The 21,409-nt window shown below is 42.3% G+C and overlaps 1 protein-coding gene across 3 annotated transcripts in view; it reads left to right on the top strand.

The window, feature by feature from the left end:
* Nucleotides 1-21,409, top strand: part of Ptprm (protein tyrosine phosphatase receptor type M) — a 676,296-nt gene that overhangs the window by 420,447 nt on the left and 234,440 nt on the right. For 2 of the 3 annotated variants that reach the window (XM_055610108.1, XM_055610112.1), the window contains exons 12-14: nucleotides 8,201-8,474; nucleotides 9,461-9,497; nucleotides 16,259-16,333. In XM_055610108.1, coding sequence (XP_055466083.1) covers nucleotides 8,201-8,474; nucleotides 9,461-9,497; nucleotides 16,259-16,333 — 386 coding nt within the window. The remainder of the gene's footprint in view (nucleotides 1-8,200; nucleotides 8,475-9,460; nucleotides 9,498-16,258; nucleotides 16,334-21,409) is intronic. The other variant, XM_055610111.1, reaches the window with a different exon arrangement.

Raw genomic sequence — 21,409 nt, 5'->3', positions numbered from 1 at the left:
TCTCTCACAGTCACTACCTAGGTATGGCTACCATCTGCTCTGTTGAATAAACTCAGCTACAAAGCAAAGGAAACTACTTCTTCACCTCTGCAGGACAGGAGGTTCCACAAGGAGGTGTGCCTAAGGAGAGCCTGTGGGGTTTGCTCTGTAACTCATGGTCAGCTAGCGTTCTCGCTCTTTCCCATGATGCTTCACGTCCCAGATTGTTAAAAAAAAAAAAAAAAAAAAAAAAAGGAATCCCGTGCCATTGGGATTAAGTTGACATCTGTCTCCCACATTTTAGATTTCTGTCTTTTCTTCCGTCTTTAGTTAAATCCTAGCCTCGAGAGGCCAGTTAAATAGCAATTTGAAAACATGTTTCCATTCTTCCCATTGTCTCATGGAGAATCTCTGAGGACCGTGTTTTCTTGCTGAGTCAGCTGGGCCTGCAGTCGTACTCACCCGCCGCCACATTCTCCTAAGCGCTCACTCTGGTTCTGAGATACTTAGAAGTTGGGGTCTGCTGGCTTGGAAACGTGTGCGTTCATGTCACCGCCATGAACTTTGCCGCTGAAGCTCAAACTCGAGCCGTAGTTTAAACCCTGTAGAAAGACTGTCTTTCTGCCAATACAGATCATGAAAGGAACCCACCTTCCAGTCTGAATGTTTTCCTTTGCTCATCAGGGTGCATAAAACCAGAAAGATCAAAGGCCACTCTTTCTTAAAACCTCACTTTTCAGATGCCAGAGATATCTTGTTTGATCATCACTCGCTATAGCCGAATCTCCTCAGTGTGTGATGAGAAAGTGATGAATCCCCCACTGCCCACCACCTCCCTCTGTGCATTTTTTAGGGAGTTTTCTTATATTAAAGAGGAGACTCTGGATTCCTTTGCTGCCAGAGATCAAAAGTCATTTTTATTAATGTTGCTTTGTGGATGACAGTGCCAGTCACCTTTTTGAAAGTTCATGTTGGAAACAGTTTATTCTTGAAGAATCCTTCATATGAAGCTTTAGAAGTGGCAGGGAAAAGATAATAAATAATAATAATAGTAATAAACAGTAATAGTGCAGCTGCATTATAACATTTATACAATGAAACTTAAATTACCTTTGCCTCTAGCTCTATAGACGCATACCTTTATGCATAAAAACATGCCACAACCATTTCCCTTTTCCAAATTCCTTTTCTTCCACATAATCTTGCACAAGGCGGTCATGTGTCTTAGATCCAATCTCCTATCTCTATGCCGGAGCCTGCTTCGTACCACGAGTCACCAAGATCCATACTGTTTTGAGCTGGCCTTCATAATTTGAATGGATATGGAACCGTACACTAAATCATGAGGAACTGTAGACCTTAGGAAATATTGTGCAGGCAGAAGTGGTTCCCAGAGAGCAGAGGATGGAAGGCGGCCCAGAGCACGGGCATGATGGCAGACCCTTTCCCCCACTCTGCTTATTCTTCATGTCCAGCAGCTTGAGTGGCTTTTATCTAGGTTTCATGCCCTGTGGGGACTGAGTGAGGAAACTGTTGTCATTTCGAGGGCTGCGCTGCATGAGTAGAAGCCTCTCGGAGCAAACCCAGAGTAGGGCCTGGCTGACACTTTCCAACTGCTGAACTGGCAAAGTCTTCCCCCGAGTGACTGGCATGAGGAAGAATACGTTAGCCATCCAAAGATGTTAGAGTCTGTGTTTGCAGGTTCTCCCTGCTGGCTGGCATGGCTGTTAGTTTGTAGAGGCAGGGTCTCACTGTATTTCCTAGGCTGTCTTCTAAATCCTGTGCTCAATAAATCATCTTACCTCCGTCTCCTGACTGCCGAAGGTTACAGCTGTATGCCATTTGACCATGTATGTTCTGTTAACGTTATCAGAACCTTGGAGACATTGCTTTTTGAGTGTTATCAACAGGCACAGTGACTGGACACTAGGTTCTGTCACGTGCCTCCAGAGTACTGGATGCTACGTGGTATTTTGATACAGACATTGACACCCGCTGGGTCCTGTGAGTTTGTTCCTTGTGCAAAACCTTTTCAGATTCTTGCGTCAAAGTTCTTCTCAGGTATGACCTGTTTCTAACTCCTTTAGACCAGCCTCCCAAAGGGCAGACAGGCTATACCTAACTCCTCTTTGTATCTTTCCCATTGCCTGGCATAAAACCAAATGCATGGTTTTGTGGAAAGGAAAGATGGCAGAAACATGAGTTTCTATTTCATTTCCAGGCATCAGTTTGTCCAGTTTTGTGCTAGGGACAATGAAATGCCCATGCTTGAAAGGTACGCCACAGCGCCTGGTAACTTAGTGTCAAAGCTGGAGTCAGTTTCCTGTGGTCAGTGTCCTCGGTGTTTGCCCAGTGACACCCTCTTGCATGTGTCTCTTTCCTTGGTGGTCACATCTACAGTTTCAGCTATGTGGCCTGAGACAGCAGAGCTTGGAAAAGAATCTAAAACGAGCATGATGTATGTAAACCTAGGAGTGAAGGTGCTGGGATAGTACATCCTCTTTAAAACATTTGTGAAGGTTTCAGATTTCAAGTTTGAGCAGGTTCAGGGCTCTGTCTTTAGACTACTGGCTGAGCACCCCTGAATTTCCAAAATCCAAAGCTTTTTTTTAAAAAAATACTTTCAGATTAAGGACACTCTCTACTTCACTTGGTGTAGCTTCCATAGTATTGTTTCTGTCCCTGAATATGTCACGGGAGGTGTTTAGGAAAATACATGTTCTCCATGGCAACTGACCTTGAATTATAATTTTTATAATCATGTCTTATTATGAAGTCATGATTGAATTAAGATAAGCTTAGCTAAAGTAGGAGATGCAAAGGAAGATGTCTTTGTGTGTTCAGAACACCAGAAGTCTCTCAGAAAGATGCTCCATCTACGGGGCTCATTTCCTCAGACTGTGCTGTCTGCTGTGAAGATTAATGACAGGTGGCCTTTTACAAAGCTCGGAGCCAGAGTCTACTGTGCTGGTGGCCTTTAATTATTATCTTTATCTGAAATTTTCATAACTAAAGGATTTTGTTCACCCTGCCTTTTGTTCACAACATGTATCTGTAATTGAGTTCATAGTTTTCATCCAAGCTTTTAGCTGTAATTAATATTTTATTATAGCAGATCTTAACACAAATCCATAGAGCAGCAGGATGCTGGCCCACAAGCTTGTGTGATTGCACACTCTCACAGAGCACTGGTGACTTACTAATGCCGAGGAAACCAAGAGATCATAAAATATGCACACGGTGGCCTGCAGCTCTCCCACAGCAATCTGAGGCCAGCCTTAAGATTCCAACAAGAAAGAGAAATTGGCATTGTTAACAGAGAGTATACAACCTTAGGACCTGTGTGTTAAGTCCCTGGCCACTGTCTGTGGAAAATTACCAGTCAGGTATTATCCTTATTCAATGATCATGTTGGTATTAGGTCAGTTGCTCTCTGAGCCCATTCTGCTGAAGGGCCAAGGAATCCTAGCTATAGTGACAGCAAGTGTACTTCCAATCCCGCTTCCTCATTTTAAATGGCTGGTACACTTTAAAAACCCTCATCACATCTTACCAGGTTGTTGAAAGTATTTTCACATCTTTTCATTCATTGACAAGTTTAGGAGAATGTTATGTCTGAACAAAGAATAGAATGAATGCCTTTTTTTTTTTTTGAAATAGCATGGCAATAAGCCTGGATCATGTATGTATTTAGTTATTATACATGATGTACTTGTTTTGTAGATAATGAAAAATTAGACTTCAGAAAGATGATATACCAATCTCTCCTTTTAAAAAAAGTTTTATTTTTTTATGTGTGTGTGTGTGTGTGTATGTGTGTGTGTGTGTGTGTAATGGATGTTGTTTTCTTTGATGCTGTAATTAGACATGGTTGTAAACCAGCCCTGGAGGGTACTGGAATCTGAACTCAGATCCTCTACAAAGCACCGAGAGATCTTAACCACTATGCCATCTTCCTCAGCCCCTATCTTCCTTTTTATACATATAGAATATGTACTTTGTACCCCAAACTGCAAATGAAGGCAAGAGTAACTACTAGACAGCCCAGGAACAACATTGGTAAAGCTTTAAAATGACCAGAAGTGTCGTTTTTAGGGGATTAGCCCAGGCCACAATGAAAGACTCACGACATCTCTCTGACCCCTTCCTCTACATCTCTCCTTCTGATGACAAGTTGGGTGGCCCCCTAATAAATATTTTTATGTGGATAAGAAAGAGAATAAATAAATAGGAGAAATAGACTTCACAGCCAAGTATTTAATCTCGAAAAGAATTGGGACAAAATTTTGCAATCAAATTTAAGTCTACAGCAAGCTTCCTTTGAAAGGCCTTAGAATTAGGGGCCAGCTGAAAACATCGCCCCACATTTGAACTCTCAAGCTTAAGGAAGCACATGAAAGATGTTCAGATGTTCTTTTCTGGGTTATATTTCATGTGATATTCTATATAAATGCAGATTTCTTCTCCTTGTGAAGGCTTTGGAGTTTTGTTATAGAAAAGCCTGGCATAAATTAAATTTTAAATTAAGTCTCATTCCATTGGTACGTTCTTATACAGTGATGTCACATCTTTGGCAGGTTCATCTTCACTGCGGGTTATGCTTTAATATTGCAAATACTGTCGGAGGACGTTTTTTGTTACATTGAATCCCAGAATAGTGGTGACACAGGGCTAAGTAGGATGTGACTTTACGAAACAAAAGGAAACTGAGTAATACATTAAAAGGATAATAGAATTTTAATTCAGCTCGTGGAGCCTAGAAACTTCTGATCGGCTTTCTAGCCTTGAGAATTTGCTGCCTTTAATCTTTTTGAGAAAAACCATTTGAACAGTGAGAGTTTCAAAGCTAATATTCAAGATTATGATTATGGATGGGAAGATTTTATGAAATTCATAAGTAACTCAATGTTATTTGTACAAATAGAAAATAAACCAGCATGGTCAAGGTACCATTGACCTGGGGACTAATGACATCTTAATTTCCACCAGGGAACTTCGGTATGTGGCAGTTTGGCAGCAGAAGAGGATTTAGCTGTTTTTCATTAGCACACGGACTTTGATAAAGGGGAATAGAAAAGAGCTGTTTGACCTATAAGTGCTTAAATTATTAAAGAGCAAATAGATTTGAGGCCTGGCTGCTTAAAAACCTAATGTGTCTTGTGGACCAAGGATGAAAAGACATTTGGGGTTTGAAATTGCTCCAGTCATCCTAATTCTTTCTTTAATATTTTTAGAGCTGAGTAGATGGTAGCCATTTAAAGTATGATGTATCTGGAGTAGAATGTTGATGTAAGTTTGCCAGCTGGCTAAAAGGGAGGCCCCTTAAATGGTTTTCTAATTGTCAAATGTTCATCTAACCTCCATTAAATTGTTAACTGGAAAAAATTATTTCCCATACATGTAGGTGTTCAGCACACAAAACGCTTGTTTTATTAGGGAATGCTTCATTAGAAAACAATAAGTTGGATTATTTGAGTTAAAGTAGGGCAGTGCCCAGCACACAGAAGGCACTCAAACAGTGCCCACTGGGTTCATGAATGAGTGATGATGCCCATACAGAACAGGCCCTGATGCAGGAGGAGAAGGCACTGGTGAGGAGCAGATCACACTGGAAACAGATGCCAGCTTTGAGTTCCTTGGACTCGATGATTCTCGACATTTTTTATCTTGGTAATATCTTATTTTTCTAAATTTTAGGTATCCAAGCAATGAATAAAACTAGATTAATAGCAAATTTTAGTAAAGCAGAATATGCCTTCAAATATCAGTGATCCAGCTACCACAAGGAACCTAGAATCACTTCTGGCTTATTTTATGCCTTCAGGAAAATGCACTTCTGAGACCAAAGTATGATTAGGATCTTATATATCTTATATCAAAATATACCCAGGATCTCACAAGACTCGAAGGCAATGATGGAGGGACACCAATGACTCTGATCTATTCTGGAGTTGAGTCAGAGCAGCTGAAAACAACAGGCAGGTCATAAGCCCCAAGAGGAGGTGACGGAGGTCCTGTTTTATGAGAAGCACTTCCAAGAGCCCCGCGTTAGGGAGAACAGCATCCAAGTGGCCGACCTGACCCAGGCAACCAAGGAAGGGACAGAGACAAACAGGTTGTATCAGGATTTAGGGACTTGCAAAGTCAGTAGCATTCTGCTTGTTTTTTCACAAGTGGGCTTTTAAGACTGAAGAGTGGATCCCTGAGGTGGCTCAGTGGGTAAAAATGCTTGCCACGCAAGACTGGAATCCTGAGTGAGATTTCTCAAGTGCATATGAAGGTAGAAGCAAAGAATAAACCACCCCAAATTGTTCTTAAACTCACAACACACACACACATTTCATACAGTGTTTTTGAGCAAAATTCATCACGAACATATCATCATCATCATCATTGTATAATATTGGTCTTAAAAGATCAAGCTCATCTTCACTTTCAGAGAGAGTTTGAGACTGTCTTGAGATACATAAGACCCTGTCCTAGTAAGAGGAGGAGTGCCATGGATAAGTCAGGGGAGAAACGCACTACATAGTTACTGCTGAACATAGTGACCTGAGCTTGATCCCACAGGCTAGAACCAGCCCTCACAGGCTTTCCTCTGCTCTCCATACATGCACTGCCCATTGGCTAGGACACCCAATTGTGTCCCGTCAGCACCAGATTCAAATTCCTTGACCCTGTCACCTGGTGGTTGGCTTACCACATGAAACAGGTTATAGATGCACCGGACATAGTATATCCTTCTGCCAGATTCCATTAGCTACACATGAAAAGGCAGGGCGGGCCTCTCGGTGAAAGAAGTGTCGGTGTGTCCGTATTCACATATGCTTTTAAATCAGGGTGTGCAATTGTTTCTAGATATAAGAAGGCAGGGAAAAAGATTAATACAGCTTGGCCCTCCAGCCTTCCAGCCTTCCACTCTGTGTTCTGGCTTTAACATGAGGCGTCATTAAAACTTCCTTTAATATTGCCGCGGCCATTCAATCTACCAGATCTGATTGTGCCTTCCTTGTACCTAACAAAACCCAATGGAAAGTCTTCTATGTGAGGAAGATTTTCCACCCTCCCCTTCTCCTTTTACCTGTTTCCGTCACCAATAAAAACCTTCTTCATCATCAGGCTGGACTAGCACTGGCCACACAGCCACTCTACTGCTCTGAAATAACTGATTGTTAGTCAGACTCACAGGCTGATGGTCGTGCGGATTTTGTGACTGTCATAGAGTGTGTTAGGCGGTTGTGCTCCCGGAAGTAGTCAGATGGGTTGACTGCAGATTCAGAGACCATGCAGACAAGACCAGCCTAGGCTACTCCCAGGAAAGTGGGGTGGTAGCTCCCTCCTCCCCGAGCTTTCCTCAGCATTCACAATCCGTGGTTCTGACCACCTCCAGGGTAACCTCATCACTCTATGAAATCACCGTGCTTTTCTAATACTACAAGAGAAGATCTGTTTCTTTGTCTGGAAGGATTTTTTTATCTAATCTTAATTTGGTTTGTAAAAGCTTCTCTCTCTCTCTCCCTTTCCTTACTTTTTCTCAAGAGGAAATACCGTTTTTGTCCCCAGAAAGCTGCTTCATATGTTCATCATTCTAGGGAATGTAAATACCTTAATTTTTCAAAACTCCATCATTTTAAATCTTCACATTCTCCTAAAGTTACTCCATAGCCTCATCTTTGGAAACTCCAATCCCATGTCTGCTTTGTCTTATGACTTCTCTTTCCATCATTGGTCAAGCGCAAAGGATGTAGGAACAGATGAGAAGGAAGATCTTTACCAATATTGATCACGGCACTTTGTGTTTGGTAACTTGTTATAACTTGATATGCATTTTATACAGCTGTACTTCGAGGGAATAATATGTTACCTCTTTATTTACAAACCTGCCGTTAATGTAATCTCATTTATCAGTTAAGCTGAATTAAGTCTGTGCAAATTCATCTCCAGTTACATGTGAGAAAATGACAATGGAAACTGTCCAGTACAGTTTTAAAGTTTTGAATTTTGTTTCTCCCAATAAACATGTAAATCGGGGTTGGGGGCAGGGCGGGTGGAGAGTCTGCGAAGTCTTTGCTCCATATGTCCAGAGCAAGGCCACCGTGTCCGGGCGCCAGGTCCACCAAGCTCTTTGTCCCAGATGTGTTCAAATCCCTGGCGTTGAAGGCGGCGTGGATCCGCTCCGTGACCATGAAATATCATGGCTGCTTCTCCTTGCTTCCTCTAGCGTCTATCAGATAGTGGTGGAGGAAGAACGTCCTCGGAGGACCAAGAAGACAACGGAGATCCTGAAGTGCTACCCCGTGCCGATTCACTTCCAGAACGCGTCACTCCTCAACTCGCAGTACTACTTCGCCGCCGAGTTCCCCGCAGACAGCCTCCAAGCCGCCCAGCCCTTCACCATCGGGGACAACAAGACCTACAACGGCTACTGGAACACCCCTCTCCTCCCCCACAAAAGCTACAGAATTTATTACCAAGCTGCCAGCAGAGCCAACGGGGTAAGTGTGGTGTGGTGTGAGGCTCTTGGTATTATCCCATGAGTTCAAGGAGACATCAGTGAAAAGAAAATCCAGCCATGCTTTTGAGTGCTTCACTTATAGAAACTTTTTTTTTTAATATTTAAAAAAAAATCATTTTATCAGAGGAACTTACGGAAAGAAATGAATGTGCGCTTTTTTTCTTCTTTGTGGTTTAGGCAAGCATATTGTCAACGTGATTGTTATTATTTTTCAATTTTCTCATTACTGAAAGTTGGCTGGACGTTCTGCTTAGCGGACTATTTTGCACGAAAATAGTGCAGCTACAACACATACATTCAGCTCACTGAAAATTGTGTGAGATCCTCGGCATCTGTCTTCGAAACATACTTCGTCCCATTGCCTCAGTTCCAAGACTTTAAACATTCTGTAGCTGGCTAAATTAGATGTCTTGCTTTTCCCTAAGAGAAAAGGGCTTTAGAAAGATGACATAAAAGTGAAGTAAAAAAATAAATAAAACAAAACAAAAAAAAACACCATTGTTGAGTCAATCCTGAAATTGCCTGTTTTTCCTATTTGGATCAACCTAGGGCTTAGAGAAAGCTGCAGACCTGCGGGAGAAGGAAATGCTTTCTAGGTTCTGTGTGCCCTGTTCTCTCTGCTTCACGCCTTAGGTCCGGGTGTCACCGCCACCTGACCTTTGCCAGCATGAAGCAGGGCAGTCTGCGAGGCAGAATTCTTCCCCGGTGAGGGTTGCTCAGGAAGCAGGGACAGGGCTGGGGAAGGAGTCACAGGTCACCAGGTAGAGGGTTAGAAATATCCCATCTCTCATCCTGGCCCAATGCCCCAGTCTTGGTAGCAGAAGGTATATCTGAGCATGCCTCCCTGTGAAACAGACACCCTTGAACACTAAGATCTTTCCTTATTAGAGTTAATTGTCTAGAATGACATTTCCCTTGGTTTAACTACAACCTGGATAATAATTTCTCCCTCTTCATTTGATACAGGAAACCAAAATTGACTGTGTCCGCGTGGCCACAAAAGGTAGGTCGAAACTTGGGGATAGACTGCCTACTTGTTCGTTTGTGTTCAAGTTGATTTTATGCTGTCTTTTAAAATGTCTGGAAATGTATTATGAGCTTCTCTGAAATAAGTGTATGTATGTGTATCAAAAATGCCCATGAATGCGTATATGTGGACATTAGGGGCTTATGGCAACTGCTTCTACTTCAGGTAGATAACCTTTAAACTAAGAAGCCATACAGCTGTAGCCCAAGCAGTTTTCGATGGCTGTCTCTGTAAACAGTTACTTTAAGAATGTTAGTGTTCTGACATGTCAGTATACATTTTCAAACTATGGCATATGATAACTTGTAGGTATAGATGCAGTGAATAGGTTTACTTCTATATAAAGGAGTAAATTATCACCCTCCCCTTCTCCCCACCTTTTTTTTTTTTTTTTAGATGAAACATCACCATCATACCCAGGCTAGATCCAAACAACTGGTCTCAAGTGACCCTCTCAATACCCAGAGCTATAGGTTCAGGCCACTCTCCTCCATGCCAGCCTCCTTTTAGTGATGTAGTTACATAGTTACATAGGCATTGTAAAGCCTGAGCTGTTTTCACTGGTGAGTCCAAGAGCCTGGGCATGTTACAGAAGCTCTTTTGTCTCCTGGGCCTGGTTCAAGTATGAGCAGCAGTTTTGGCTAGGGAGACTCACTGCCACACATTTCTCCTACTGAACCTCCTGAAGAAGGCACAGACAGAACTGTGCTTCCTGGCACTTGTGTGGGAATGGCTCATCAACCTCATGTTTCAGCCATCAAACACAGGAGTGTCTAGGAAAGTACTCAGAAGCATCAATGCTACCCTCAAATGCGGCCTTATACATTAACACCTGTCACTGAGCGCACTCTTTCAGACTGTCAGAGGAACCAGGAGGGTGAGGAAGAGGTCTTGATTGCATTAGGAACAAAGGGAAGAACGTGTCATTGGGTCTGTGACTTGAGAGCTTCAGTCAGGTCACAGAGGGTGAGTTGTTTGGCTAGAAGTACCTCGATACTATCATTGTCTGATCCTCAGGAGACAGTGTGAAAATGCTGAAATGTCCCTGAGTATTTTCCAGCTCCTCATGCATTCTTACTTTACAGACACCCATGGCCTTTTCGGTCTAGGATTACAAATTCTTCCTGGTCGCATGTTACGTGACAAGCTTTAAAGTACCCACCTCCTTGGTATTTTAATTGTACCTCGGAGCTTGTGGTTTCTAGTCTCATGATCTTTTTATAGAGATTTTTTTTAAGACTTTATTTTTTTTATAATGTCTTACCTGATTAAGTGACAATATTTATAGTAGATTAGCAGTAAATGAAATTATCAGTATCAGTTATCAGTATCATTTATAAGTTATCTCCTGTCAACTGCCATATGCTGTCAAGTAATAATTATTATTATCATATCATAATAATATCAGCTAATAATATTACGGTAGTACCAAGCCCTTGAACCGGCCACCCACCAGATTCTTACCTACATAGCCCTGCTCAAGAGCAGTCCTCTGAAGAACTGTGCTGTGACACCCCGCTTAGCCTTATAGTCTGAAAAAGTCAGTCCAGTTGCAGGTGTGAATCTATAATGCCTTATGTTTACCATCATGGCTGCACATTTCACAAACCCTTTTGAACATGCCCTCTCATCCATTTCATTACCATCGTCTCAAGCAGGAAACAGGGACAACCATTTCTCTCGTATTTAAGGTGAAGAACGTGTGTGGGCTTGGAGGTGAACTTACTAACCGGGCTTGCTAGTCTAAGGGTCTGTGTGAATGGTTGACCCTACATGCTAGCCTCCTCCCCGCCCCCCAGAACCTCTTTCACTGTCGCTGCTGGTTTCCACCCGGCACTGATCTGATGGATGATACCCAAAGAGAGAATGTAATCATCCGACCTTTTCTTTATCAGAATTGAGTCACTGCCCAATCTAATGTGAATGCATTGAAATTTCTGTCACCCTGTTCATTTACAGCATTAAACAATTACATAAACAATGTCCTAGGAAATATGGAAACCTGACAAGTTTGCTGCTTTCACAATAGATTGAATTAGATGGTGATTTGGATCATTTTCTCCCATCAGCTAGATTTCATCAATACTGTAATTTGTTTTTCAATTCACCAAAGGGTGATTAGGCAATCAGATAACCTGATTGGCTAAATATTCCCCACTCAGTTTCTGAGTCATTTGCAAACATTTACACAGCAGCAAAGTCTATCCAAATGGCATCTTTGTTTGGGGGAGGGGACACACAGTTTAAAATTCCCTTCCTGACACTGTCACTTCTGTCTCCTAAAAGAACAGTTCAGTAGACACCTCAGGAAACAGCCTCACTCCAGGCATATTGCATGGCTTTATGCTCCTTTTACACCTGCATGCAAGGCTTCAGCAACATCCCTTGACCGAGGAGTCAACTCTTTCACAATGAGGGAAGTTTCCCTTCTTTACACTCTGTGGCCCAGGACCCTCCCTCTTAACTGTTAGGTCAAAACGGAAAAGTGGGCAGCTCTGGTAGCTTCAGTGTCACAGGATAAAGGTGTCTGAACTTCAAGAGTTCCAGCACCTCAAGTGTGCTTTGCCACACTTTGCCGATGGTGTAGTGGCTTGACCAAGCTTTGGGTTCACAGTGCTTTCCTCTGCGAGCTTGTGAGCATACAGAGATTCAACGGCTCCTGGGAGCCCACTGCTGACAGGCATCTTTATAGAGGAGGCCCGGAGGTGGATTTGTTTTCACAAGGAGATAGTTTGTAATTTCAAGTAAGAGGATGTCTCTTAAGACTCTAGTCTTGAGATCTCATACTATTTATAAATTTAATGTTGTGATTATTTTAATCATATTCCAAAGATGTATTTTGACATTCGTCATCTCAAATATAAAGACTTATAAAGATCAGACACAGGGAAAACAAAAGCTACGGTGTGTTGCCACAGCCGCCCCTGTTGAGACAGGTTGCCGATATTTTTATGCCTCTTCTTTTCCATTGTGGATCTAGGAAAGAGCTGCAATGGTATGAACTTAGTCTATAGATTAACACATTGCAGGCTCTCTTCTCGTGAGTTAGAAGGCTCTCTGGAATAGGGCCTGCACAACTTTGGCATATAACCCTGCCAACTCCAGTCTGTACCATGGGATGATAGGAGATCTTTGAACTGTTTTCATTTCTCCAAATGTTTTTATTATTATTATTATTATTATTATTATTATTATTATTATTATTATTATTTTACAAATCACACTCAAATTTTTATTAGTTCAGTTCTTTTGAATCTTATTTGGTTCACATCTGAATAATTATAGTGTATGCCTAACTTTTATATATTACAGCTCTCTTATAAGAATAATAACTATTAGGAGAGAAACTTTTCCATGTGACTTTAGAAGGCTTTATGGATGATCAGTTTTAAGCTGACAAAATTAAACTTAAAAATCAAAGTCTGTCTTATAAATAAATTTTTCTTCTGGGTTAAATCAGGCACATTCATTCTAATTGATAGAACATCCAGCTTAAGCTGCATATATTAATCTTCCATAAGATAATATTTTCCATACTAGAATGCCAATTATGTCTCTCCTTGATAATATGACGATTGGAGCTTTGCTGTTCTCTTATTTGAAGAATTATATGCTGCCTTCTGTATGTGGCCTATACAGTCATCTGTAAACTTCGAAGTCTAGACACATAGATATATGAATCGTGATGGTTTGAGTTGATAAGAATTTGGGGCATTTCTTACGAGTTGGGCTTTGCTGCGCGGAGAAGGTCATGAATGTTAACTTCTTCCTCTCCTTGCAGTGTCTTCCCTGATAACAGGGCAGCTAGGAATAAAAATCAGATCTGCATGGAAACATGTGCTAAATTCTTTCCCAAACAACTTGGGCAGTCAGACTGCCAGCCGTAGACATGAGGAAAACAACTTATCATTCTGAGATTCAGTTTTTAAGGTGAATGTTCTATGGGGGAAACACTTTGTGTTTGTTAAGTTTGGTGTTTTATTTGACTTGAATTTGCACTGAATGTGAATGTGCTTTGCAGGGAGACCTTGAGGGAGTTGAAGGATTTCTATTGTTCTGATACAATTTCCAACTGTATTCAGAAATGTGAATTTTTTTTTCAAATCACTGGGCTGTTGAAGAAGTTTCTCCAACACTGTTTTTCTTTTCATTCTTTTGTTCAAAGAAATACCATCCTTTCTAGGCCATCATGCTACAGAATGGAATTGTGCTGATAAAAGAACCCAAAAGAATGTCTGTGGAGATGTAAAGCTAATTAAGATTCCTTTTAATTACTCACATTCAATTCAGGAGCAAACAAAAAATGGGGTAGGACACTTGCTTGCACTAATCCACCATTGTTCAGGCTCGGGCTGTGGATTTAGCACTTGCAGCGTTCAGCGTTTTGTGGAGAAATATTTTCTTTTCTTGATCTAAAATTGTCTTCATAATATAAATCCAGGGATGTCTTAACCCTTGAAAGGTTCTAAAACATAAGAAGCTAAATTGCCCCATTTCTCCCAGATTCCTCAGACCCCAAACTCATTCTTCACGAGTCATACAAAATGAAGTATGGGGGAAAGCAGTACAGTGAACCCCAGATCACTCTACGTGCCACTGTCAGTGGCAATCAGAGGTGTAAGCCTGTTGTTTCTTTGTCCAAGGGGACAGCCATGCCTAGGGCAGAGCCCACAATAGTCACTCTGGTATTTCTTTTCAGAGGATTGAATTGAAAATTTTGGTTTAATACCAAATTTAGTAATAATCTCTTTTATAAATTAATCTTAATGTATGTTAAGGTAGCATCAGAAAGTTCCTAGTATCCAAGGCCAGGACACCACAGATTTTAAGGGACTATAACTCAGAAGTAGAATATTTTCTTTGCACACGCCAAGCTCTGAGTGCAATCTCCAGCACTGAAGAGAAATTAAAAGATGAATTATTAATTAGCTAACTCATCAAGAATGAATAATTTTTTAGCCTTTATACAATGTGACTTACCTGTCACAAGTAGTCTCAGCTCTGACTTGGTGGGCAAGAGTGGCCACAGGTGATGCGTAAATAATTGAGTTTGGCTGCGTTCTGATGAAACTTCATCTGTAAGAGCAGTTGGTGGGTCCTCTGATTAATAGCAGTGCATTGCTTTCATTGAACTAAAACTGGTCATCACAAAAACACTCCACAAAGCAGAAGCAGACCAGAGAGATAGTCCCAATGCTCATAATGCACGTTTTCCATAACTGGCTTCATGTCAGGTAATAACTGGAATTCTTTTTGAAAGCTATGCTTTTCATAGCTACTTCAGATTATATTTTGTTCATAAGAGTCACTTTTTTTGGTATTAGATAAGTGTTCTATTTTTCTATGAAATAATATTTTCCTTAACCAAAGGCATAGCAGATCAGATGTTCCTATAAGTAATCCAAACTCTACAAGAAGCCTATCAGGGGCCTATGACCAGACAAAAGCGCCAAGTACCTAGGACTCAGAATTGGTGCCAATGTCGCTACAAGGCCCAGTAGGAACATTTTAGCGCGTGCAGCTGCCTGCAGCTACATTCAAAGTTACAGAATGTCTCAGACCTGGAAAACGATCTTGGTGATGCTTTGAGAATCTCTGACCAAATAGTCTGTTCATCTCACAGGGTGCAGCCAGACTGTATCCACTGATAGTGTGAGAACAACTGTCAAGCCCTCTCCGAGCTCGGTGGTTCCAGCCTAGCTGTAAGGAGCAATGAACAGCATTTGACTGGTACAGAGGGAGAGCTGGAAATATTATGCAGCAGCAGTTTGGGGTTTAATTGTCTGCAGATGGTAGATGATCTATTTTCCTTATTCGCTGTCACATTTCTAATAGTACCCAGGCTGCTCCATGTAAATTAGTAATCTTTCATGTAAGCCTATTCTTAATTTTCCAATATTTTTTTCTTTGCATCATTTTCCAGCTGTATAGTGGTACAACTGACGTTTTAATTTTCTTTCTTTTTTTTTTTTAATATCTGTGTGTCATAAATGTTAACTGCTTCAACACAACTGCTGAGCTGTGTAGGCACGCAAAGAGGCCAGCATAGTCTACTTCAAAAATCTTAAATATTTCTTTGGGCACACGTTAACTATGACAATGACAGCAAAGGCAAGCGGGAGCTTCTATTTTGCCCTCAAGACACGTTATTTTATTTTGTGTGTGTGTGAAGTAAAAAAAAAAAAAAAAGGTTCTTGAAAACTTAATTATCAGAGAAGTTACATAAAAATGTGTTTAGCAAAAGAATATGATTTTCTGTGCAAAGGTGGTTATGGGAAGAGGGGAAACACCCTGAGATAGCACAATTTTAAGTGGTTCTAGTAAGATTTAAAAGTTTAATTCATAAGAGTTAGCAAGGAACTCTCTCAGCAGCCAGTCGCTGCTAGACACATGTCACATTCAATGCAGAATGCCCACTTTGGAGAATGGGTGTTTTGCTTTTTCAGTTCTTCTGCTGATCTATCCACGATCTCACACAAAGCTTCCAACAGTGTCAGAGTTAGAAATCCAACCATGCAACTTAAGCGAATTCAGAAGATGAAAACCTTGTTGTGTGTGTGTGTGTGTGTGTGTGTATGGGTTTTTTTCTTTCTTTCTTTTCCTTTTCTTTTTTGCTGTTTTCGGAACAAAGTTGAGATGGTTTGCTATACTGATGGGAATTCTTCTTGCTAGCCTAGCTTCAGTCTGGCTTTTTTTTCCCTCATGCATGCTGACCTGGGAATCCTCCTTTGCCTTAGCTGCGATAATCGTGACTCAGCTTACAACACCTTACATTCGCATCGCCCCTGCTGCAGGCGACGGCCAACTAACAGGTCAGACGTTCAAGTATAGATGAGTCATCTTGCCCATTTCCTGCTCATTTTGCTCAGCTTCGTTTCCCCTCTACATTTCCTCCTTTGCTTAAGGCCTGTTTAGAATGTTTTAGACCCTCCAGCACAGACCTTTGCTCGCATTAGCTTAAGTAACATGCTTGGCCTCCTCTGTGTGCACATTTATTCCCATGCATTAAGTCCAGCCCCACTGCATGCTTCCATTCTGTGTTTGGTCTGTTGGTATGTTCCTTCCTATGATAATGTTAAATAGAAATGAAATTTGCTGGACTTGGAATAGCAGTGGCATCAATTGATAGGATTTCAAGGAAAATACCGAAAAAATATATATATATTCCCTTTTTTTTTTTCCAAATTAGTCCTTAAAGGGCATTGAGATTTGAGAGCTAGAAAGGCTTATTTTTCATCTTCTGGGATTGAGTTTGCACATTCATCCGCGATATACAATCTTATCCCCCAGCGCTATAAAGCAGAGCCACCCGAAGCTATGTAGTTGATGCTGTGCAAATGGTCCTTTGGTTATGTTCCATTGTTCCTGAGCTGATTGCATTCCTTACATCCCTGTTGCAAAGCAAAGCACTTCCACACAACAGTGGCACATCTGCAAATGAAATGCAGTAAATAATTTAGCAAAGTTAAGAAACCTTGAATGGCTTGGTGTCATGGAGCCCAATTTGGTGCTTATCTACAGCGTAAGAGATTAGCTTGTTCACACTCAGTAGCTCTAAATTCAAACATATCTGCATGTTGATATAGAAAAGTCCAGTAAATTACTCCAGATACAGGTGAATGTTTAGCAGACTCTCAGATGCTTTGCCCAGCAACAAATGCAAGTAATGGTTAAAATCACTAATCAAATCAAATCACGCAGCCAGGACTCAGAAGTCTGCTATCAAAGGGCCCAGGTGCTGTAGGCTATTGTTTTTTGGTTTAGGCATTACTAAAGCTAAGTAGGAAACGCAAAGCCACCGTCCACACCCCATCTACCTTCCACTTCAGCATTTGTTTCCTGTGTATGTGGAAGAATTCTTAACATTTATTCAAGAAACGTGCTACACTTAACTCACGATGAGAAATCATAAGGGCCGAGGTTGTTGTATTTTGATAAATCAAGCAACTGAGGTTCAAGAAAAGTGTTGGCTGGTAAGGTAAAGAAATGTAGACTAATTCTGCCTCCTTCTGCGACAGAAGTCTGAGCCTGTTTTCAGCTTTCCGCTCTGGGACCCAAGAGCTCCGGGCTTATTTGACATTTCTTTCTTTCAGGTTGATAGTAACAATGTTTCTCTGACTGACTCAAGTTCTGCCTATTAAAAGTCTTCCTTCTCCCAAACTTCCGATGTGTCCCCCCCCCAACCAATAAAGTAACTGAAAGATGGACAGTGCCCTTATTAGCTGGCCCCACCCCCCTGCAACCCTTCCATGTAGGGACTGACCAGTGTTATATTCCAGTTAGCTGTCCAGAAGAGGGTTGTCTGGAGTCTGCGGAGACGGAGCCTGCTCCTTCCCCTGTGACCTATGAGTGGGCTCCAGTGTTGTAAGCAAGTTGTTAAAAATGAGCTGGCCCTGTCTAAAAAGGGAACAGAGTTAGGCTGCATCTTCCTCAGTCTTTCCTGTGCTTTTCTGTTATCAAAGGAAACATGGCACTTACTAACCATGAGGTCAATGATGCACCACAGTGAAGCTTCCTCTGTGAAACTTATAGAAAACAAGATACTTGACCAAGCAGAGCCCAGAAACAGTGTGTGATCATTTTGGAAAGTTGTAGGAAGCACACACATCAACCACAGTGGACAGCTGCCATTCCTCTCGTGGGTTTAGGTTCATCTTCCTGCATCATTTAGCTTATGAGGGTTTAAAGCAATAGTGGGTCAGAATAACTCAAAAACCAGAAAGAAAAAAAAAGCTATTCCTCTTCCATGTTTGTTGCTGATTTAGTGATGATTCGGTTTACCCAGATATTTTCCTGTCTCACCAATGATTCTTTTGTAACAGCTGGAAGGCTTGCCAGCAGCCATACTGCATTCTTCTGTAGATTTATTCCCAAGCCCAAGACTTTATCCAGTCACTTCAGGACGGTTACTGGGCCCCTTCTAGGTGCTGAGGAGGGTTCCACGACACTTACAGTCTTGTTTTATGTGGTCGCCCAGGCATCTTGGCATCAGGGAGAGTTGGATACGTAGCATCCAGCCCACACCTACACACTCTGTGAATGGAGCATGACCATCCTCCTGGTCAGCAAGCAAAACTGAGGCAGCAGGTGGATGGCAGGTGGGTGGAGACGTGTTCCAGCCCTCTCCATCCTCCCTTTCCCCCACCACCCTGTGGGGTTACCAGCGTAGCTAACCAAGGTCAGGGAGCCTTGCACTCTGATTTTGCCATGTATTTGTCTACTCAGTCAGCCCTGGCTCTTCCAGTAGCCAACAAAATAGAGGACAGTTGCCATTGGAAGTGTCTTTCGTGTTGCCCATTATGCACTAACATGCAGACACCATGCCCCTACAAGTCCTGGTCAGTGCCAAAAGCCGACTGGGAAACTCGCAGGAGGACACAAGGACACATTCTTCTTTTTTTTAATTTTTTAATTTTATTATTAATAATTACAGTTTATTCACTTTGTATACCAAATGTACTTCCCTCCCTCCCCCAGTCCAGTGATAGGGGAGGGCCTCCCTCCCTTCTGTCTGACCCTAGTCTATCAGGTCTCATCAGGACTGGCTTGTCTTCCTCTGTGGCCTGGTAAGGCTGCTCCCCTCTCAGGTGGAGGTGATCAAAGAGTCAGCCACTGAATTCATGTCAGAGACAGTCCCTGTTCCTATTACTGGGAACCCTCTTCGACACTGAGCTGCCATGGACTACTTCTGTGCAGGGGTTCTAGGTTATCTCCATGCATGGTCCTTGTTTGGAGTATCAGCCTCAGAAAAGACCCCTGTGACACAGGTACCAGGACCATCCAGAAAGGGGGCTGAGATTATAGACTGACTGCGTGCCATAAACAGCGTTGGTGTTGCACAATACCAACAACTTAGGGGAGGGTTCCTTAAGCCTCTGTCCTCAGACCCAAGAACACATCATCAGCCAGTGCACTTAAGTGTGCAGGTATCCACACTCACACACACATGTGCACACACATATATGCACGTATGCACGCTCACACACATACACACTCACACATACACACTCACACACACATATACTTCACATACACACACTCGCACACACACGCGCACACACACATACACTTGAACTTACACATGCTTGCACACATACACCTTCATACTCACACATGCGCGCGCACACACACACACACACACACACGTTTAGTTGAAATAAATAGAAAATATCTTCCAGTGCTCACTGCCTAAGATACACGAAGAAGTATCTACCTTCTATTCTTCCTGGTTTTTCAAAATTTATTATATTAAGTTTGTCTGCTACTAGTGGGTAATAAGCCGTAGTATCACAGAACTGCTCTTAGAAGAAAGCAGAAAATTAAACATGCTAGGAGTTTTCTGTAAGAACTTAGAATTGATTAAATAGATACGTTTAGACTGCTTATATGAAGATTTGATTCATGATTTAATTACCCACCTAACTCTGAGGTGCTGTGGAGAATGGTTTCCTTGAGCAACTTTTTATCATCCGTTTGTTCTGCTCATGTGTGTAATATGGCAAGGCCTGTGGCCTCAAATACTACCAAACAAAGTGACTTCTGGGACGCAAGGACAAATTAGTTGTATCAGAACACATAAACGCAGTGTAGGAGGGAGAGAGAACTTTTACACTAGTAACCTCTCTCACCGCCGAGACAAAGCAACTGACAGTAAAGGGTCTGTCTTGACTGAGGGTTCGAGGGTCTCGCCCTCGCGCTGGAGGAGCCATGGTGCATGCGCAGTCAGGCAGCACAGCGAGAAGATGCTGATGCCCAGCGCACTCGCTCCTTACTCACCCTGGGACCCGGCCTTGGAATGCCACCACCCTTAAAGCTTTGCCGGAAGCACCCTGAGCTAGACCTGGTGTTACACTTCCCTGTGGGTTATAAATCCAATCAGGTTGACAGTGAAGATTAACCACAAGAGACACACAGAGAGCGAACTATCCCGCAGCTACCCCCACGTAGTCTCAAGCTCTGAACACTGTATGTGGCTCATGTGTACGGTCAGAGATGTACGCCGGATGTCAGATCGGCGATGATAGACATTACACACTGGCTGCAGACATTCTGATTTCTACCCAGAGTAGACTGGCCCTTTAAAGAGTGATCGGTAAAACAAAGAGAGGAATTGGGACTAGGGAAGGGAGAGGGATAACAAGGGAGTATGATGTTAGCGATGGCCTCAGGACAGGTTGGTCTAAGAAACCCATCGGGAGTTGTTGACTAGACGGTATTGAAATCGGATCGCTAACCTTGAGGCCCTGACCTGGGGTGTTGGCAGAAAGAAATTAAATATTTCTGGAAGCCCTGAGTTTTCGCAGGCAGGCATGTTACCAGGCTTGAGCTGCTGGGAGCCCAGTGGTCCTTGTTCAAATCTTTGTGCACTGTGGTTGAGGCCCAGTGAAGAAAAGGGCCAGCAAAAGCGCTGCTAGACTTTGATGGGGGACAGAACTTTGTATAGAGAAAAAGCTACCTTGGATTTGGCTCTTCAAATCAATACAGATTTTTTTTTTTTTTTGAAACAAGATGAACCATGATAGGCCAAGTTCTAGGCATATAGCCACTGAAGTAGGTGTTTGAGAAGGAAAGCTTTTGTATTCTAATACAGTGCTGGAAGCTTCCACCAGCGTTGCTCACCAATGGCTGCCTACAACCCCATGAGGAAGAAGCACAGTCACATCCCCCACTGTGCCTAGGAAGCTCAGGGAACAGCAGTCACATGCATAGGCTGCAGAACCCCCTTGTGCAGTGTAGTCAGGGCCTTCAGCTTGGCACCAGGCTGTGGGGATGGGTGCCGCAGGCCCTTCCACCTCAGGCCCTTCAGCCTTGACACATGCTTGGCACACCTCTCAATACTGAGCCTGCACATGCTTCTGCCAAGTCTCAAGCGAGTCTCACCCGTCCCT

This window comes from Psammomys obesus, unplaced genomic scaffold, assembly GCF_907164565.1.
Source record: "Psammomys obesus unplaced genomic scaffold, mPsaObe1.curated_primary_1811, whole genome shotgun sequence".
Classification (NCBI taxonomy): domain Eukaryota; kingdom Metazoa; phylum Chordata; class Mammalia; order Rodentia; family Muridae; genus Psammomys; species Psammomys obesus.
This window is presented reverse-complemented; position numbering and strand designations above follow the sequence as displayed.